The 20,516-nt window shown below is 52.1% G+C and overlaps 1 protein-coding gene across 2 annotated transcripts in view; it reads left to right on the plus strand.

Moving 5' to 3' along the window:
* The window catches only part of SYT11 (synaptotagmin 11), a 62,104-nt gene extending 41,998 nt beyond the window's left edge, over positions 1–20,106 (plus strand). For both annotated transcript variants that reach the window (XM_073608831.1, XM_073608830.1), the window contains exon 4: positions 11,170–20,106. In XM_073608831.1, coding sequence (XP_073464932.1) covers positions 11,170–11,480 — 311 coding nt within the window. In that variant the 3' untranslated portion in view covers positions 11,481–20,106. The remainder of the gene's footprint in view (positions 1–11,169) is intronic.
* The last annotated feature ends 410 nt before the right edge of the window (positions 20,107–20,516 follow it).

The following is a 20,516-nucleotide window of genomic DNA, read 5'->3' on the forward strand; positions in this document are numbered from 1 at the left end:
AAGTATGTGGCACTGTGAAGGAGGAGTATGTGGCACTGTGAGGGAAAAGTATGTGGCGCTTTGAGGGAGAAGTATGTGGCGCTGTGAAGGAGAAGTATGTGGCACTGTGAAGGAGAAGTATGTGGCGCTGTGAGGGAGAAGTATGTAGTAATACAAGGGAGAAGTATATGGCACTGTGAAGGAGAAGTATATGGCGCTGTGAAGGAGAAGTATGTGGCGCTGTGAGGGAGAAGTATGTGGCGCTGTGAAGGAGAAGTATGTGGCGCTGTGAGGGAGAAGTATGTGGCGCTGTGAGGGAGAAGTATGTGGCGCTTTGAGGGAGAAGTATGTGGCGCTTTGAGGGAGAAGTATGTGGCGCTTTGAGGGAGAAGTATGTGGCACTGGGAGGGAGAAGTATGTGGCACTGTGAAGTAGAAGTATGTGGCACTGTGAAGGAGAAGTATGTGGCACTGTGAGGGAGAAGTATGTGGCGCTGTGAGGGAGAAGTATGTGGCACTGTGAAGGAGAAGTATGTGGCGCTGTGAAGGAGAAGTATGTGGCGCTGTGAGGGAGAAGTATGTGGCGCTGTGAGGGAGAAGTATGTGGCGATGTGAAGGAGAAGTATGTGGCACTGTGAGGGAGAAGTATGTGGCAATGTGGCACTGTGAAGGAGAAGTATGTGGCGCTGTGAAGGAGAAGTATGTGGCGCTGTGAGGGAGAAGTATGTGGCGCTGTGAAGGAGAAGTGTGGCGCTGTGAGGGAGAAGTATGTGGCGCTGTGAAGGAGAAGTATGTGGCACTGTGAAGGAGATGTATGTGGCCCTGTGAAGGAGAAGTATGTGGCGCTGTGAGGGAGAAGTATGTGGCCCTGTGAAGGAGAAGTATGTGGCCCTGTGAAGGAGAAGTATGTGGCGCTGTGAGGGAGAAGTATGTGGCGATGTGAAGGAGAAGTATGTGGCACTGTGAGGGAGAAGTATGTGGCACTGTGAGGGAGAAGTATGTGGCACTGTGAAGGAGAAGTATGTGGCACTGTGAGGGAGAAGTATGTGGCGCTGTGAGGGAGAAGTATGTGGCGATGTGAATGAGAAGTATGTGGCACTGTAAGGGAGAAGTATGTGGCCCTGTGAAGGAGAAGTATGTGGTGCTGTGAGGGAGAAGTATGTGGCGCTGTGAGTGAGGGAGGAGTATGTGGCGCTGTGAAGGAGAAGTATGTGGCGCTGTGAAGGAGAAGTATGTGGCGCTGTGAGGGAGAAGTATGTGGCAATGTGAAGGAGAAGTATGTGGCGCTGTGAAGGAGAAGTATGTGGCGCTGTGAGGGAGAAGTATGTGGCACTGTGAAGTAGAAGTATGTGGCACTGTGAAGGAGAAGTATGTGGCACTGTGAGGGAGAAGTATGTGGCGCTGTGAGGGAGAAGTATGTGGCACTGTGAAGGAGAAGTATGTGGCGCTGTGAAGGAGAAGTATGTGGCACTGTGAGGGAGGAGTTTGTGGCGCTGTGAAGGAGAAGTATGTGGCGCTGTGAAGGAGAAGTATGTGGCGCTGTGAAGGAGAAGTATGTGGTGCTGTGAAGGAGAAGTATGTGGCGCTGTGGAGGAGGATGTGGCACTGTGAGGGAGAAGTATGTGGCACTGTGAAGTAGAAGTATGTGGCACTGTGAAGGAGAAATATGTGGCACTGTGAGGGAGAAGTATGTGGCGCTGTGAGGGAGAAGCATGTGGCGCTGTGAAGGAGAAGTATGTGGCGCTGTGAAGGAGAAGTATTTGGCACTGTGAAGGAGAAGTATGTGGCGCTGTGAAGAAGTATGTGGCGCTGTGAGGGAGAAGTATGTGGCAATGTGAAGTTGAAGTATTTGGCACTGTGAAGGAGAAGTATGTGGCGATGTGAGGGAGAAGTATGTGGCGCTGTGAAGGAGAAGTATGTGGCACTGTGAGGGAGAAGTATGTGGCACTGTGAGGGAGAAGTATGTGGCGCTGTGAGGGAGAAGTATGTGGCGCTGTGAGGGAGAAGTATGTGGCGATGTGAAGGAGAAGTATGTGGCACTGTGAGGGAGAAGTATGTGGCACTGTGAGGGAGAAGTATGTGGCACTGTGAGGGAGAAGTATGTGGCGATGTGAAGGAGAAGTATGTGGCACTGTGAGGGAGAAGTATGTGGCACTGTGAGGGAGAAGTATGTGGCACTGTGAAGGAGAAGTATGTGGCACTGTGAGGGAGAAGTATGTGGCGATGTGAAGGAGAAGTATGTGGCACTGTGAGGGAGAAGTATGTGGCACTGTGATTGAGAATTATGTGGCACTGTGAAGGAGAAGTATGTGGCACTGTGAGGGAGAAGTATGTGGCGCTGTGAGGGAGAAGTATGATGCGATGTGAAGGAGAAGTATGTGGCACTGTGAGGGAGAAGTATGTGGCCCTGTGAAGAAGTATGTGGTGCTGTGAAGGAGAAGTATGTGGCCCTGTGAAGGAGAAGTATGTGGCGCTGTGAAGAAGTATGTGGCGCTTTGAAGGAGAAGTATGTGGCACTGTGAGGGAGAAGTATGTGGCAATGTGAAGGAGAAGTATGTGGCGCTGTGAAGGAGAAGTATGTGGCGCTGTGAGGGAGAAGTATGTGGCACTGTGAAGTAGAAGTATGTGGCACTGTGAAGGAGAAGTATGTGGCACTGTGAGGGAGAAGTATGTGGCGCTGTGAGGGAGAAGTATGTGGCACTGTGAAGGAGAAGTATGTGGCGCTGTGAAGGAGAAGTATTTGGCACTGTGAAGGAGAAGTATGTGGCGCTGTGAAGAAGTATGTGGCGCTGTGAGGGAGAAGTATGTGGCAATGTGAAGGAGAAGTATTTGGCACTGTGAAGGAGAAGTATGTGGCGATGTGAAGAAGTATGTGGCGCTGTGAAGGAGGAGTATGTGGCACTGTGAGGGAGAAGTATGTGGCAATGTGAAGGAGAAGTATGTGGCGCTGTGAAGGAGAAGTATGTGGCGCTGTGAGGGAGAAGTATGTGGCGCTGTGAATGAGAAGTATGTGGCGCTGTGAAGGAGAAGTATGTGGCGCTGTGAGGGAGAAGTATGTGGCACTGTGAAGGAGAAGTATGTGGCACTGTGAGGGAGGAGTTTGTGGCGCTGTGAAGGAGAAGTATTTGGCACTGTGAGGGAGAAGTATGTGGCACTGGGAAGGAGAAGTATGTGGCGCTGTGAGGGAGAATTATGTGGCGCTGTGAGGGAGAAGTATGTGGCACTGTGAAGGAGAAGTATGTAGCACTGTGAAGGAGAAGTATGTGGCGCTGTGAGGGAGAAGTATGTGGCGCTGTGAAGGAGAAGTATTTGGCACTGTGAGGGAGAAGTATGTGGCGCTGTGAAGGAGGAGTTTGTGGCACTGTGAAGAAGTATGTGGCGCTGTGAAGAAGTATGTGGCGCTGTGAGGGCAAAGTATGTGGCACTGTGAGGGAGAAGTATGTGGCACTGTGAGGGAGAAGTATGTGGCACTGTGAGGGAGAAGTATGTGGCACTGTGAGGGAGAAGTATGTGGCACTGTGAAGGAGAAGTATGTGGCGCTGTGAAGGAGAAGTATGTGGCGCTGTGAAGGAGAAGTATGTGGCGCTGTGAGGGAGAAGTATGTGGCACTGTGAGGGAGAATTATGTGGCGCTGTGAGGGAGAAGTATGTGGCACTGTGAGGGAGAAGTATGTAGCACTGTGAAGGAGAAGTATGTGGCGCTGTGAGGGAGAAGTATGTGGCGCTGTGAAGGAGGAGTTTGTGGCACTGTGAAGAAGTATGTGGCACTGTGAAGAAGTATGTGGCGCTGTGAGGGCGAAGTATGTGGCACTGTGAGGGAGAAGTATGTGGCACTGTGAGGGAGAAGTATGTGGCACTGTGAAGGAGAAGTATGTGGCACTGTGAAGGAGAAGTATGTGGCGCTGTGAGGGAGAAATATGTGGCGCTGTGAGGGAGAAGTATGTGGCGCTGTGAGGGAGGAGTATGTGGCCCTGTGAAGGAGGAGTATGTGGCCCTGTGAAGGAGAAGTATGTGGCACTATGAAGGAGGAGTATGTGGCACTGTGAGGTGGGATTAGGTGGGAGACATATGTGGCACTGTGAGGGAGAAGTATGTGGCGCTGTGAGGGAGAATTATGTGGCGCTGTGAGGGAGAAGTATGTGGCGCTGTGAGGGAGAAGTATGTGGCACTGTGAAGGAGAAGTATGTGGTGCTGTGAAGGAGAAGTATGTGGTGCTGTGAAGGAGAAGTATGTGGCACTGTGAGGGAGAAGTATGTGGCACTGTGAAGGAGGAGTATGTGGTACTGTGAAGGAGGAGTATGTGGCACTGTGAGGGAGAAGTATGTGGCACTGTGAAGGAGGAGTATGTGGGATTAGGTGGCAGACATATGTGGCACTGTGAGGGAGAAGTATGTGGCACTGTGAAGGAGGAGTATGTGGCACTGTGAGGGAGAAGTATGTGGCACTGTGAGGGAGAAGTATGTGGCACTGTGAAGGAGGAGTAAGTGTCACTGTGAAGGAGGAGTGTGTGGGATTAGGTGGCAGACATATGTGGCACTGTGAGGGAGAAGTATGTGGCACTGTGAAGGAGGAGTATGTGGCACTGTGAGGGAAAAGTATGTGGCGCTTTGAGGGAGAAGTATGTGGCGCTGTGAAGGAGAAGTATGTGGCGCTGTGAAGGAGAAGTATGTGGCACTGTGAAGGAGAAGTATGTGGCGCTGTGAGGGAGAAGTATGTAATAATACAAGGGAGAAGTATGTGGCACTGTGAAGGAGAAGTATGTGGCGCTGTGAGGGAGAAGTATGTGGCGCTGTGAAGGAGAAGTATGTGGCGCTGTAAGGGAGAAGTATGTGGCGCTGTGAGGGAGAAGTATGTGGCGCTTTGAGGGAGAAGTATGTGGCGCTTTGAGGGAGAAGTATGTGGCACTGGGAGGGAGAAGTATGTGGCGATTTGAGGGAGAAGTATGTGGCACTGTGAAGGAGAAGTATGTGGCACTGGGAGGGAGAAGTATGTGGCACTGGGAGGGAGAAGTATGTGGCACTGTGAAGGAGAAGTATGTGGCGCTGTGAGGGAGAAGTATGTGGCACTGTGAAGGAGAAGTATGTGGCACTGTGAAGGAGAAGTATGTGGCCCTGTGAAGGAGAAGTATGTGGCGCTGTGAAGGAGAAGTATGTGGCACTGTGAAGGAGAAGTATGTGGCCCTGTGAAGGAGAAGTATGTGGCGCTGTGAGGGAGAAGTATGTGGCCCTGTGAAGGAGAAGTATGTGGCCCTGTGAAGGAGAAGTATGTGGCGCTGTGAGGGAGAAGTATGTGGCGCTGTGAGGGAGAAGTATGTGGCGATGTGAAGGAGAAGTATGTGGCACTGTGAGGGAGAAGTATGTGGCAATGTGGCACTGTGAAGGAGAAGTATGTGGCGCTGTGAAGGAGAAGTATGTGGCGCTGTGAGGGAGAAGTATGTGGCGCTGTGAAGGAGAAGTGTGGCGCTGTGAGGGAGAAGTATGTGGCGCTGTGAAGGAGAAGTATGTGGCACTGTGAAGGAGAAGTGTGTGGCACTGTGAAGGAGATGTATATGGCCCTGTGAAGGAGAAGTAAGTGGCGCTGTGACTGAGAAGTATGTGGCCCTGTGAAGGAGAAGTATGTGGCGCTGTGAGGGCGAAGTATGTGGCACTGTGAGGGAGAAGTATGTGGCACTGTGAGGGAGAAGTATGTGGCACTGTGAAGGAGAAGTATGTGGCACTGTGAAGGAGAAGTATGTGGCGCTGTGAGGGAGAAATATGTGGCGCTGTGAGGGAGAAGTATGTGGCGCTGTGAGGGAGGAGTATGTGGCCCTGTGAAGGAGGAGTATGTGGCCCTGTGAAGGAGAAGTATGTGGCACTATGAAGGAGGAGTATGTGGCACTGTGAGGTGGGATTAGGTGGGAGACATATGTGGCACTGTGAGGGAGAAGTATGTGGCGCTGTGAGGGAGAATTATGTGGCGCTGTGAGGGAGAAGTATGTGGCGATGTGAAGGAGAAGTATGTGGCACTGTGAGGGAGAAGTATGTGGCACTGTGAGGGAGAAGTATGTGGCACTGTGAAGGAGAAGTATTTGGCACTGTGAGGGAGAAGTATGTGGCGCTGTGAGGGAGAAGTATGTGGCGATGTGAAGGAGAAGTATGTGGCACTGTGAGGGAGAAGTATGTGGCCCTGTGAAGGAGAAGTATGTGGTGCTGTGAGGGAGAAGTATGTGGCGCTGTGAGTGAGGGAGGAGTATGTGGCGCTGTGAAGAAGTATGTGGCGCTGTGAAGGAGAAGTATGTGGCGCTGTGAGGGAGAAGTATGTGGCGCTGTGAGGGAGAAATATGTGGCGCTGTGAAGGAGAAGTATGTGGCGCTGTGAGGGAGAAGTATATGGCACTGTGAAGTAGAAGTATGTGGCACTGTGAAGGAGAAGTATGTGGCACTGTGAGGGAGAAGTATGTGGCACTGTGAAGGAGAAGTATGTGGCGCTGTGAAGGAGAAGTATTTGGCACTGTGAAGGAGAAGTATGTGGCGCTGTGAAGAAGTATGTGGCGCTGTGAGGGAGAAGTATGTGGCAATGTGAAGGAGAAGTATTTGGCACTGTGAAGGAGAAGTATGTGGCGCTGTGAAGAAGTATGTGGCGCTGTGAAGGAGGAGTATGTGGCACTGTGAGGGAGAAGTATGTGGCAATGTGAAGGAGAAGTATGTGGCGCTGTGAAGGAGAAGTATGTGGCACTGTGAAGAAGTATGTGGCGCTGTGAAGAAGTATGTGGCGCTGTGAGGGCGAAGTATGTAGTACTGTGAGGGAGAAGTATGTGGCACTGTGAGGGAGAAGTATGTGGCACTGTGAGGGAGAAGTATGTGGCACTGTGAAGGAGAAGTATGTGGCACTGTGAAGGAGAAGTATGTGGCGCTGTGAGGGAGAAATATGTGGCGCTGTGAGGGAGAAGTATGTGGCGCTGTGAGGGAGGAGTATGTGGCCCTGTGAAGGAGGAGTATGTGGCCCTGTGAAGGAGAAGTATGTGGCACTGTGAAGGAGGAGTATGTGGCACTGTGAGGTGGGATTAGGTGGGAGACATATGTGGCACTGTGAGGGAGAAGTATGTGGCGCTGTGAGGGAGAATTATGTGGCGCTGTGAGGGAGAAGTATGTGGCGCTGTGAGGGAGAAGTATGTGGCACTGTGAAGGAGAAGTATGTGGTGCTGTGAAGGAGAAGTATGTGGTGCTGTGAAGGAGAAGTATGTGGCACTGTGAGGGAGAAGTATGTGGCACTGTGAAGGAGGAGTATGTGGTACTGTGAAGGAGGAGTATGTGGCACTGTGAGGGAGAAGTATGTGGCACTGTGAAGGAGGAGTATGTGGGGTTAGGTGGCAGACATATGTGGCACTGTGAGGGAGAAGTATGTGGCACTGTGAAGGAGGAGTATGTGGCACTGTGAGGGAGAAGTATGTGGCACTGTGAGGGAGAAGTATGTGGCACTGTGAAGGAGGAGTAAGTGTCACTGTGAAGGAGGAGTGTGTGGGATTAGGTGGCAGACATATGTGGCACTGTGAGGGAGAAGTATGTGGCACTGTGAAGGAGGAGTATGTGGCACTGTGAGGGAAAAGTATGTGGCGCTTTGAGGGAGAAGTATGTGGCGCTGTGAAGGAGAAGTATGTGGCACTGTGAAGGAGAAGTATGTGGCGCTGTGAGGGAGAAGTATGTAGTAATACAAGGGAGAAGTATATGGCACTGTGAAGGAGAAGTATATGGCGCTGTGAAGGAGAAGTATGTGGCGCTGTGAGGGAGAAGTATGTGGCGCTGTGAAGGAGAAGTATGTGGCGCTGTGAGGGAGAAGTATGTGGCGCTGTGAGGGAGAAGTATGTGGCGCTTTGAGGGAGAAGTATGTGGCGCTTTGAGGGAGAAGTATGTGGCGCTTTGAGGGAGAAGTATGTGGCACTGGGAGGGAGAAGTATGTGGCGATTTGAGGGAGAAGTATGTGGCACTGTGAAGGAGAAGTATGTGGCACTGGGAGGGAGAAGTATGTGACACTGGGAGGGAGAAGTATGTGGCACTCTGAAGGAGAAGTATGTGGCGCTGTGAGGGAGAAGTATGTGGCACTGTGAAGGAGAAGTATGTGGCACTGTGAAGGAGAAGTATGTGGCCCTGTGAAGGAGAAGTATGTGGCGCTGTGAGGGAGAAGTATGTGGCCCTGTGAAGGAGAAGTATGTGGCCCTGTGAAGGAGAAGTATGTGGCGCTGTGAGGGAGAAGTATGTGGCGCTGTGAGGGAGAAGTATGTGGCGATGTGAAGGAGAAGTATGTGGCACTGTGAGGGAGAAGTATGTGGCAATGTGGCACTGTGAAGGAGAAGTATGTGGCGCTGTGAAGGAGAAGTATGTGGCGCTGTGAGGGAGAAGTATGTGGCGCTGTGAAGGAGAAGTGTGGCGCTGTGAGGGTAAAGTATGTGGCGCTGTGAAGGAGAAGTATGTGGCACTGTGAAGGAGAAGTATGTGGCACTGTGAAGGAGATGTATATGGCCCTGTGAAGGAGAAGTATGTGGCGCTGTGAGGGAGAAGTATGTGGCCCTGTGAAGGAGAAGTATGTGGCCCTGTGAAGGAGAAGTATGTGGCGTTGTGAGGGAGAAGTATGTGGCCCTGTGAAGGAGAAGTATGTGGCGCTGTGAGGGATAAGTATGTGGCGCTGTGAGGGAGAAGTATGTGGCGATGTGAAGGAGAAGTATGTGGCACTGTGAGGGAGAAGTATGTGGCACTGTGAGGGAGAAGTATGTGGCACTGTGAAGGAGAAGTATTTGGCACTGTGAGGGAGAAGTATGTGGCGCTGTGAGGGAGAAGTATGTGGCGATGTGAAGGAGAAGTATGTGGCACTGTGAGGGAGAAGTATGTGGCCCTGTGAAGGAGAAGTATGTGGTGCTGTGAGGGAGAAGTATGTGGCGCTGTGAGTGAGGGAGGAGTATGTGGCGCTGTGAAGAAGTATGTGGCGCTTTGAAGGAGAAGTATGTGGCGCTGTGAGGGAGAAGTATGTGGCAATGTGAAGGAAAAGTATGTGGCGCTGTGAAGGAGAAGTATGTGGCGCTGTGAGGGAGAAGTATATGGCACTGTGAAGTAGAAGTATGTGGCACTGTGAAGGAGAAGTATGTGGCACTGTGAGGGAGAAGTATGTGGCACTGTGAAGGAGAAGTATGTGGCGCTGTGAAGGAGAAGTATTTGGCACTGTGAAGGAGAAGTATGTGGCGCTGTGAAGAAGTATGTGGCGCTGTGAGGGAGAAGTATGTTGCAATGTGAAGGAGAAGTATTTGGCACTGTGAAGGAGAAGTATGTGGCGCTGTGAAGAAGTATGTGGCGCTGTGAAGGAGGAGTATGTGGCACTGTGAGGGAGAAGTATGTGGCAATGTGAAGGAGAAGTATGTGGCTCTGTGAAGGAGAAGTATGTGGCGCTGTGAGGGAGAAGTATGTGGCGCTGTGAATGAGAAGTATGTGGCGCTGTGAAGGAGAAGTATGTGGCGCTGTGAGGGAGAAGTATGTGGCACTGTGAAGGAGAAGTATGTGGCACTGTGAGGGAGGAGTTTGTGGCGCTGTGAAGGAGTAGTATGTGGCGCTGTGAAGGAGAAGTATGTGGCGCTGTGAAGGAGGAGTATGTGGCGCTGTGAGGGAGAAGTATGTGGCATTGTGAAGTAGAAGTATGTGGCACTGTGAAGGAGAAGTATGTGGCACTGTGAGGGAGAAGTATGTGGCGCTGTGAGGGAGAAGTATGTGGCACTGTGAAGGAGAAGTATGTGGCGCTGTGAAGGAGAAGTATTTGGCACTGTGAAGGAGAAGTATGTGGCGCTGTGAAGAAGTATGTGGCGCTGTGAGGGAGAAGTATGTGGCAATGTGAAGGAGAAGTATTTGGCACTGTGAAGGAGAAGTATGTGGCGCTGTGAAGAAGTATGTGGCGCTGTGAAGGAGGAGTATGTGGCACTGTGAGGGAGAAGTATGTGGCAATGTGAAGGAGAAGTATGTGGCGCTGTGAAGGAGAAGTATGTGGCGCTGTGAGGGAGAAGTATGTGGCGCTGTGAATGAGAAGTATGTGGCGCTGTGAAGGAGAAGTATGTGGCGCTGTGAGGGAGAAGTATGTGGCACTGTGAAGGAGAAGTTTGTGGCACTGTGAGGGAGGAGTTTGTGGCGCTGTGAATGAGAAGTATGTGGCGCTGTGAAGGAGAAGTATGTGGCGCTGTGAAGGAGGAGTATGTGGCGCTGTGAAGGAGGAGTATGTGGCACTGTGAAGGAGGAGTATGTGGCACTGTGAGGGAGGAGTATGTGGCACTGTGAGGGAGAAATATGTGGCGCTGTGAGGGAGAAGTATTTGGCGCTGTGAGGGAGAAGTACGTGGCGCTGTGAGGGAGAAGTATGTGGCACTGTGAAGGAGAAGCATGTGGCGCTGTGAAGGAGAAGTATTTGGCACTGTGAGGGAGAAGTATGTGGCGCTGTGAGGGAGAAGTATGTGGCGCTGTGAAGGAGAAGTATTTGGCACTGTGAGGGAGAAGTATGTGGCACTGTGAGGGAGAAGTATGTGGCCTTGTGAGGGAGAAGTATGTGGCGCTGTGAAGGAGAAGTATGTGGCACTGTGAAGGAGGAGTATGTGGCGCTGTGAAGGAGGAGTATGTGGCACTGTGAAGGAGAAGTATGTGGCACTGTGAAGGAGGAGTATGTGGCGCTGTGAAGGAGAAGTATGTGGCGCTGTGAAGGAGAAGTATTTGGCGCTGTGAGGGAGAAGTATGTGGCGCTGTGAAGGAGAAGTATTTGGCACTGTGAGGGAGAAGTATGTGGCCTTGTGAGGGAGAAGTATGTGGCACTGTGAGGGAGAAGTATGTGGCCTTGTGAGGGAGAAGTATGTGGCACTGTCGAAAAGGTGAGCGTGAAGTAGTCACCAGAATGACCGAATGAAATTACTCGCGGTGTGTGGCTGAGTCTGGGATTGATGTGGTGGAGCCAGTGGCAGTAGGAGACTTGTGGATCGCCTTCAGGTTGGAATATCGGGAAAAGTTGTCACAGTGGTCTGTGAGTGCAACACTCGCATTTCCATTGCATGCTTTCTTTTGTCTGGAGTTCCACTTATGCATGTTGAGGTCCCACGTAGTTTCTTTGGCCTTCCTTGGAAGCCATTACCTTTGTATGCAGATGGTTGAACATTATAGTCCCAGAACAGTCTAACGTGTGAGTGTCTTCTGCTCCACAGATCCGTACGTCAAGGTGAACGTTTACTATGGAAGGAAACGTATTGCCAAGAAGAAGACTCACGTCAAGAAGTGCACGCTCAGCCCGGTCTTCAATGAGTCTTTTATCTACGACATCCCCTCCGAACTCCTCCCAGACATCAGCATCGAGTTTCTGGTCATCGACTTTGACCGCACCACCAAGAACCAAGTGGTGGGCCGCCTCATCCTGGGGGCGCACAGCGTGACGGCCAACGGCATGGAACATTGGAGGGAGGTGTGCGATAACCCACGAAAGCTGGTTGCCAAGTGGCACGGCTTGACCGAGTACTAGCGGGCTGCGGAGTCTTCTCCGAGCGGGGCAGAAAAGCAGGGTGGAAGGGAGAACACGGTGGATGGAAGGAAGGTGGGCAGGAGATTGTCCATGTTTGTGTAATCCTGTATAACCCCCCCCCAGTGACCCGGCACCTCCTACATCCCGTATGGAAGGGCTGCCCAACGCTGAAGGGGTTGACCCTCGTTTTAGTGGTAGATCAAACTTTTCTAGACTTCTAATGTTTTGCAGGACACTATAACACTAACTCAAGCACCAGAGAAGGTGATGGCATTCGTTCTTCTCTATGGACTATATTCCTGTGTTTGCATGTGTGGACAGGCCATGTCTGTCTGTCTGTCCGGACGCCCTGTGCATGTCATCCCCGGGGGGGCCCTGAGGCCAGTGGAGGCCATTGGGCGCCTTCCCTTTGTACTAGCAGGGTGATGCCTCCCCCCCAGTGTTTCCTGCTTTGTGTCTTATTTATATTTCTATATATATATGAGCTCAAAAGGAAAAGCAGCGTGGCGATCGATGTCCAAGATGGCTGGTTGGAGGCTCTCGTGTCAGGTGACGCTCTCAGCGACGCTTTTCAGCAATAGCCCTGTCCCGTATTTTCCAGCTCATTAATCATACTAACTGGACCCTCAGCCGGGCCGTGGAGCCAATCCCCGGGAACTGTGGCAGGACCGGAACTCACACCATGCCAAGGATGTTCCCAAGGAATGGGGTGTGGAAGAATACGGGAGGGTGTGGCTTGTTGTGCAGGGGACGTCCTAAACACACCTCAGAGGAGCCAATGAACGGCCATTATTGTATAGGCTGAGGGATCCATTGTAACTGGTGTCAGGCTGTAAGATCAGGAAATATCCGGAATTCAGGGAATATAATGGACAACGGCGGGATGAGCAATGAATGTCAGGCCAAGAAGCATCCCTCCTAATAATGTCACATAACAGATCCCACTTTCCTTATTGGATGTGGGCACTGGATCTCAGCTTCATTGTGCGAATGTTCAACAGATCCCATATAGTTACAGGATCCCTCCATAATCTCATAGAGATCACTTCAATCATTCCATTCCCCGAGGCTCCGAGAAACAGATCCAGTACAAAGCCAACATATCAAAGAGACCAACTACCAATGAGATCACCCGTAATCCCCCACAACGATCCCTCCGTAATCCCCCACAACGATCCCTCCGTAATCCCCCACAACGATCCCTCCGTATTCCCCCACAGCGATCCCTCTGTAATCTCCCCACACCGATCAGATCTCTCTTTAATCCCCCCACCGATCAGATCTCTCTGTAATCTCCACACCGATCAGATCTCTCTGTAATCTCCACACCGATCAGATCTCTCTGTAATCTCCACACTGATCAGATCTCTCTGTAATCTCCACACCGATCAGATCTCTCTGTAATCTCCACACACCGATCAGATCTCTCTGTAATCCCCCCACACCGATCAGATCTCTCTGTAATCTCCACACCGATCAGATCTCTCTGTAATCTCCACACCGATCAGATCTCTTTGTAATCTCCACACACCGATCAGATCTCTCTGTAATCTCCACACACCGATCAGATCTCTCTGTAATCTCCACACCGATCAGATCTCTCTGTAATCTCCACACCGATCAGATCTCTCTGTAATCTCCACACACCGATCAGATCTCTCTGTAATCTCCACACCGATCAGATCTCTCTGTAATCTCCACACCGATCAGATCTCTCTGTAATCTCCACACACCGATCAGATCTCTCTGTAATCTCCACACCGATCAGATCTCTCTGTAATCTCCACACACCGATCAGATCTCTCTGTAATCTCCACACCGATCAGATCTCTCTGTAATCCCCCCACACCGATCAGATCTCTCTGTAATCTCCACACACCGATCAGATCTCTTTGTAATCTCCACACACCAATCAGATCTCTCTGTAATCTCCACACACCGATCAGATCTCTCTGTAATCTCCACACCGATCAGATCTCTCTGTAATCTCCACACACCGATCAGATCTCTCTGTAATCCCCCCACACCGATCAGATCTCTCTGTAATCTCCACACACCGATCAGATCTCTCTGTAATCCCCCCCACCGATCAGATCTCTCTGTAATCTCCACACCGATCAGATCTCTCTGTAATCCCCCCACACCGATCAGATCTCTCTGTAATCCCCCCACACCGATCAGATCTCTCTGTAATCTCCACACCGATCAGATCTCTCTGTAATCTCCACACCGATCAGATCTCTCTGTAATCTCCACACACCGATCAGATCTCTCTGTAATCCCCCCACACCGATCAGATCTCTCTGTAATCTCCACACACCGATCAGATCTCTCTGTAATCTCCACACCGATCAGATCTCTCTGTAATCTCCACACCGATCAGATCTCTCTGTAATCCCCCCACACCGATCAGATCTCTCTGTAATCTCCACACCGATCAGATCTCTCTGTAATCTCCACACACCGATCAGATCTCTCTGTAATCTCCACACCGATCAGATCTCTCAGTAATCTCCACACACCGATCAGATCTCTCTGTAATCTCCACACCGATCAGATCTCTCTGTAATCTCCACACCGATCAGATCTCTCTGTAATCTCCCCACACCGATCAGATCTCTCTGTAATCTCCACACACCGATCAGATCTCTCTGTAATCTCCACACACCGATCAGATCTCTCTGTAATCTCCACACCGATCAGATCTCTCTGTAATCTCCACACCGATCAGATCTCTCTGTAATCTCCACACCGATCAGATCTCTCTGTAATCCCCCCACACCGATCAGATCTCTCTGTAATCTCCACACCGATCAGATCTCTCTGTAATCTCCACACCGATCAGATCTCTCTGTAATCTCCACGCCGATCAGATCTCTCTGTAATCTCCACACACCGATCAGATCTCTCTGTAATCCCCCCACACCGATCAGATCTCTCTGTAATCTCCACACCGATCAGATCTCTCTGTAATCTCCACACACCGATCAGATCTCTCTGTAATCTCCCCCCACCGATCAGATCTCTCTGTAATCCCCCCACACCGATCAGATCTCTCTGTAATCTCCCCCTACCGATCAGATCTCTCTGTAATCTCCACACACCGATCAGATCTCTCTGTAATCCCCCCACACCGATCAGATCTCTCTGTAATCTCCACACACCGATCAGATCTCTCTGTAATCCCCCCACACCGATCAGATCTCTCTGTAATCTCCACACCGATCAGATCTCTCTGTAATCTCCACACCGATCAGATCTCTCTGTAATCCCCCCACACCGATCAGATCTCTCTGTAATCTCCACACCGATCAGATCTCTCTGTAATCTCCACACACCGATCAGATCTCTCTGTAATCTCCACACACCAATCAGATCTCTCTGTAATCTCCACACACCGATCAGATCTCTCTGTAATCCCCCCACACCGATCAGATCTCTCTGTAATCTCCACACACCGATCAGATCTCTCTGTAATCTCCACACACCGATCAGATCTCTCTGTAATCTCCACACCGATCAGATCTCTCTGTAATCTCCACACACCGATCAGATCTCTCTGTAATCTCCCCACACCGATCAGATCTCTCTGTAATCCCCCCACACCGATCAGATCTCTCTGTAATCTCCACACACCGATCAGATCTCTCTGTAATCTCCACACCGATCAGATCTCTCTGTAATCTCCACACCGATCAGATCTCTCTGTAATCTCCACACCGATCAGATCTCTCTGTAATCTCCACACACCGATCAGATCTCTCTGTAATCTCCCCACACCGATCAGATCTCTCTGTAATCCCCCCACACCGATCAGATCTCTCTGTAATCTCCACACACCGATCAGATCTCTCTGTAATCTCCACACCGATCAGATCTCTCTGTAATCTCCACACCGATCAGATCTCTCTGTAATCTCCACACCGATCAGATCTCTCTGTAATCTCCACACCGATCAGATCTCTCTGTAATCTCCACACCGATCAGATCTCTCTGTAATCTTCACACCGATCAGATCTCTCTGTAATCTCCACACACCGATCAGATCTCTCTGTAATCTCCACACCGATCAGATCTCTCTGTAATCTCCACACCGATCAGATCTCTCTGTAATCTCCACACACCGATCAGATCTCTCTGTAATCTCCACACACCGATCAGATCTCTCTGTAATCTCCACACCGATCAGATCTCTCTGTAATCCCCCCCACACCGATCAGATCTCTCTGTAATCTCCACACACCGATCAGATCTCTCTGTAATCTCCACACCGATCAGATCTCTCTGTAATCTCCACACACCGATCAGATCTCTCTGTAATCTCCACACCGATCAGATCTCTCTGTAATCTCCCCACACCGATCAGATCTCTCTGTAATCTCCACACCGATCAGATCTCTCTGTAATCTCCACACCGATCAGATCTCTCTGTAATCTCCACACCGATCAGATCTCTCTGTAATCCCCCCACACCGATCAGATCTCTCTGTAATCTCCACACCGATCAGATCTCTCTGTAATCTCCACACCGATCAGATCTCTCTGTAATCCCCCCACACCGATCAGATCTCTCTGTAATCTCCACACACCGATCAGATCTCTCTGTAATCTCCACACCGATCAGATCTCTCTGTAATCCCCCCACACCGATCAGATCTCTCTGTAATCTCCACACCGATCAGATCTCTCTGTAATCTCCACACCGATCAGATCTCTCTGTAATCTCCACACACCGATCAGATCTCTCTGTAATCTCCACACCGATCAGATCTCTCTGTAATCTCCACACCGATCAGATCTCTCTGTAATCTCCACACACCGATCAGATCTCTCTGTAATCTCCACACACCGATCAGATCTCTCTGTAATCTCCACACCGATCAGATCTCTCTGTAATCCCCCCACACCGATCAGATCTCTCTGTAATCTCCACACCGATCAGATCTCTCTGTAATCTCCCCACACCGATCAGATCTCTCTGTAATCTCCACACACCGATCAGATCTCTCTGTAATCTCCACACACCGATCAGATCTCTCTGTAATCTCCACACCGATCAGATCTCTCTGTAATCCCCCCACACCGATCAGATCTCTCTGTAATCTCCACACCGATCAGATCTCTCTGTAATCTCCACACACCGATCAGATCTCTCTGTAATCTCCACACCGATCAGATCTCTCTGTAATCTCCACACACCGATCAGATCTCTCTGTAATCTCCACACCGATCAGATCTCTCTGTAATCTCCACACACCGATCAGATCTCTCTGTAATCTCCACACCGATCAGATCTCTCTGTAATCTCCACACCGATCAGATCTCTCTGTAATCTCCACACACCGATCAGATCTCTCTGTAATCTGTCATATGTTCTCTGCGGTGTAGATCTGGGATCCCTGCGGTGTAGATCTGGGATCCGGGCGGCGTAGATCTGGGATCCGGGCGGCGTAGATCTGGGATCCGGGCGGCATAGATCTGGGATCCGGGTGGCGTAGATCTGGGATCCGGGCGGTGTAGAGCCGGGCGGCGTAGATCTGGGATCTGGGCGGTGTAGATCTGGGATCCGGGCGGTGTAGATCTGGGATCCGGGCGGTGTAGATCTGGGATCCGGGCGGCGTAGATCTGGGATCCGGGCGGCGTAGATCTGGGATCCGGGCGGTGTAGATCCGGGCGGTGTAGATCTGGGATCCGGGCGGTGTAGATCTGGGATCCGGGTGGTGTAGATCCGGGCGGTATAGAGCCGGGAGGTGTAGATCTGGGATCCGGGTGGTGTAGATCTGGGATCCGGGCGGTGTAGATCCGGGCGGTGTAGATCTGGGATCCGGGCGGTGTAGATCTGGGATCTGGGTGGTGTAGATCCGGGCGGTATAGAGCCGGGAGGTGTAGATCTGTGATCCGGGCGGCGTAGATCTGCACGGTGTAGAGATGGGATCCGAGCGGTGTAGATCCGAGATCCGAGCGGTGTAGATCCGGGCGGTGTAGATCCGGGATCCGGGCGGCGTAGATCTGGGATCCGGGCGGTGTAGATCCGGGCGGTGTAGATCTGGGATCTGGGCGGTGTAGATCTGGGATCCGGGAGGCGTAGATCTGGGATCCGGGAGGCGTAGATCTGGGATCCGGGTGGTGTAGATCTGGGATCCGGGGGGCGTAGATCTGGGATCCGGGGGGCGTAGATCTGGGATCCGGGAGGCATAGATCTGGGATCCGGGAGGCATAGATCTGGGATCCGGGCGGCGTAGATCTGGGATCTGGGCAGTGTAGAGATGGGATCCGGGCAGTGTAGATCTGCACGTTGTAGATCTGGGATCCGGGCGGTGTAGATCTGGGATCCGGGCGGCGTAGAGATGGGATCCGGTTGGTGTAGAGATGGGATCCGGGCGGCGTAGAGATGGGATCTGGGTGGTGTAGATCTGCATGGTGTAGATCTGCAATCCGGGCGGTGTAGAGATGGGATCCGGGCGGTGTAGAGATGGGATCCGGGCGGTGTAGGTCTGCACGGTGTAGATCTGGGATCCGGGCGGTGTAGATCTGGGATCCGGGCGGCGTAGAGATGGGATCCGGGCGGCGTAGAGATGGGATCCGGGCGGCGTAGAGATGGGATCCGGGCGGCGTAGAGATGGGATCCAGGCGGTGTAGATCTGCACGGTGTAGAGATGGGATCCGGGTGGTGTAGATCTGCACGATGTAGATCTGGGATCCAGGCGGTGTATATCTGGGATCCGGGCGGCGTAGAGATGGGATCCGGGCGGCGTAGAGATGGGATCTGGGCGGTGTAGATCTGGGATCCGGGCGGCGTAGAGATGGGATCCGGGCGGCGTAGAGATGGGATCCGGGCGGCGTAGAGATGGGATGCGGGTGGTGTAGATCTGCACTTTGTAGATCTGGGATCCAGGCGGTGTAGATCTGGGATCCAGGCGGTGTAGATCTGGGATCCGGGCGGCGTAGAGATGGGATCCGGGTGGTGTAGATCTGCACGTTGTAGATCTGGGATCCAGGCGGTGTAGATCTGGGATCCGGGCGGCGTAGAGATGGGATCCGGGCGGCGTAGAGATGGGATCCAGGCGGTGTAGATCTGGGATCCGGGCGGCGTAGAGATGGGATCCGGGCGGTGTAGATCTGGGATCCGGGCGGCGTAGAGATGGGATCACGGTGGTGTAGATCTGCACGTTGTAGATCTGGGATCCAGGCGGTGTAGATCTGGGATCCGGGCGGCGTAGAGATGGGATCCGGGCGGCGTAGAGATGGGATCCGGGCGGCGTAGAGATGGGATCCGGGCGGCGTAGAGATGGGATCCGGGCGGTGTAGATCTGCACGTTGTAGATCTGGGATCCAGGCGGTGTAGATCTGGGATCCGGGCGGTGTAGAGATGGGATCCGGGCGGTGTAGATCTGGAATCCGGGCGGCGTAGAGATGGGATCCGGGTGGTGTAGATCTGCACGTTGTAGATCTGGGATCCAGGCGGTGTAGATCTGGGATCCGGGCGACGTAGAGATGGGATCCGGGCGGCGTAAAGATGGGATCCGGGCGGTGTAGATCTGCACGTTGTAGATCTGGGATCCAGGCGGTGTAGATCTGGGATCCGGGCGGTGTAGAGATGGGATCTGGGCGGTGTAGATCTGGGATCCGGGCGGCGTAGAGATGGGATCCGGGTGGTGTAGATCTGCACGTTGTAGATCTGGGATCCAGGCGGTGTAGATCTGGGATCCGGGCGGCGTAGAGATGGGATCCGGGCGGCGTAGAGATGGGATCCGGGCGGCGTAGAGATGGGATCCGGGCGGTGTAGATCTGCATGTTGTAGATCTGGGATCCAGGCGGTGTAGATCTGGGATCCGGGCGGTGTAGAGATGGGATCCGGGCGGTGTAGATCTGGGATCCGGGCGGCGTAGAGATGGGATCCGGGCGGCGTAGAGATGGGATCCGGGCGGTGTAGATCTGGGATCCGGGCGGCGTAGAGATGGGATCCGGGCGGCGTAGAGATGGGATCCGGGCAGCGTAGAGATGGGATCCGGGTGGTGTAGATCTGCACGTTGTAGATCTGGGATACAGGCGGTGTAGATCTGGGATCCGGGCCGCGTAGAGATGGGATCCGGGTGGCGTAGAGATGGGATCCGGGCGGCGTAGAGATGGGATCCGGGCGGCGTAGATCTGGGATCCGGGCGGCGTAGAGATGGGATCTGGGCGGCGTGGAGATGGGATCCGGGCGGCGTAGAGATGGGATCCGGGCGGCGTAAAGATGGGATCCGGGCGGCGTAGAGATGGGATCCGGGCGGCGTGGAGATGGGATCCGGGCGGCGTGGAGATGGGATCCGGGCGGCGTGGAGATGGGATCTCTGCAGATTATTCTGGTGTGATGTCTGTGCCAAGCTGGGTGTGGCCCCTCCTGTGTGCGGTCCCCGGGGGCCCCGGACTATTATGCAGTCAGTGGAGATGTTTGCAGGGAGGGGAGATCATCCTGGAATCCTGCAATATTCTACTATTATGGGAGATCCCGCGGGATCCTCCCTCCCCCTCCCCCGTTCTTGTGATATAAACACTATGCGTACCTCTGTGCAGCACTACTATGTACTATGCTAACTTACCTTTCCTGGATTTGTTTACTCACAATAAAAACTGATTCACTCGTGTGGAGTCTGGTGTGATCTGTCCCCGACCGCATGACATCATCTGACCGCATTCAGGATCAGAGGGGTAAACAGGCCTTCATCTGATGTTCTATGACCTTAAAATTAACTTTGTCATGCAACAAGATCGGTCTTCATTATATTATTATACAGGATATACAGTATCTGACAAAAGTCAGTACACCCCTAAGTGAAAATCTCCAAATTGGGCCCAATTAGCCATTTTCCCTCCCCGGTGTCATGTGACTCGTTAGTGTTACAAGGTCTCAGGTGTGAATGGGGAGCAGGTGTGTTAAATTTGGTGTTATCGCTCTCACTCTCTCATACTGGTCACTGGAAGTACAACATGGCACCTCATGGCAAAGAACTCTCTGAGGATCTGAAGAAAAGAATTGTTGCTCTACATAAAGAT

This window comes from Aquarana catesbeiana, linkage group LG13, assembly GCF_042186555.1.
Source record: "Aquarana catesbeiana isolate 2022-GZ linkage group LG13, ASM4218655v1, whole genome shotgun sequence".
Classification (NCBI taxonomy): Eukaryota; Metazoa; Chordata; class Amphibia; order Anura; family Ranidae; genus Aquarana; species Aquarana catesbeiana.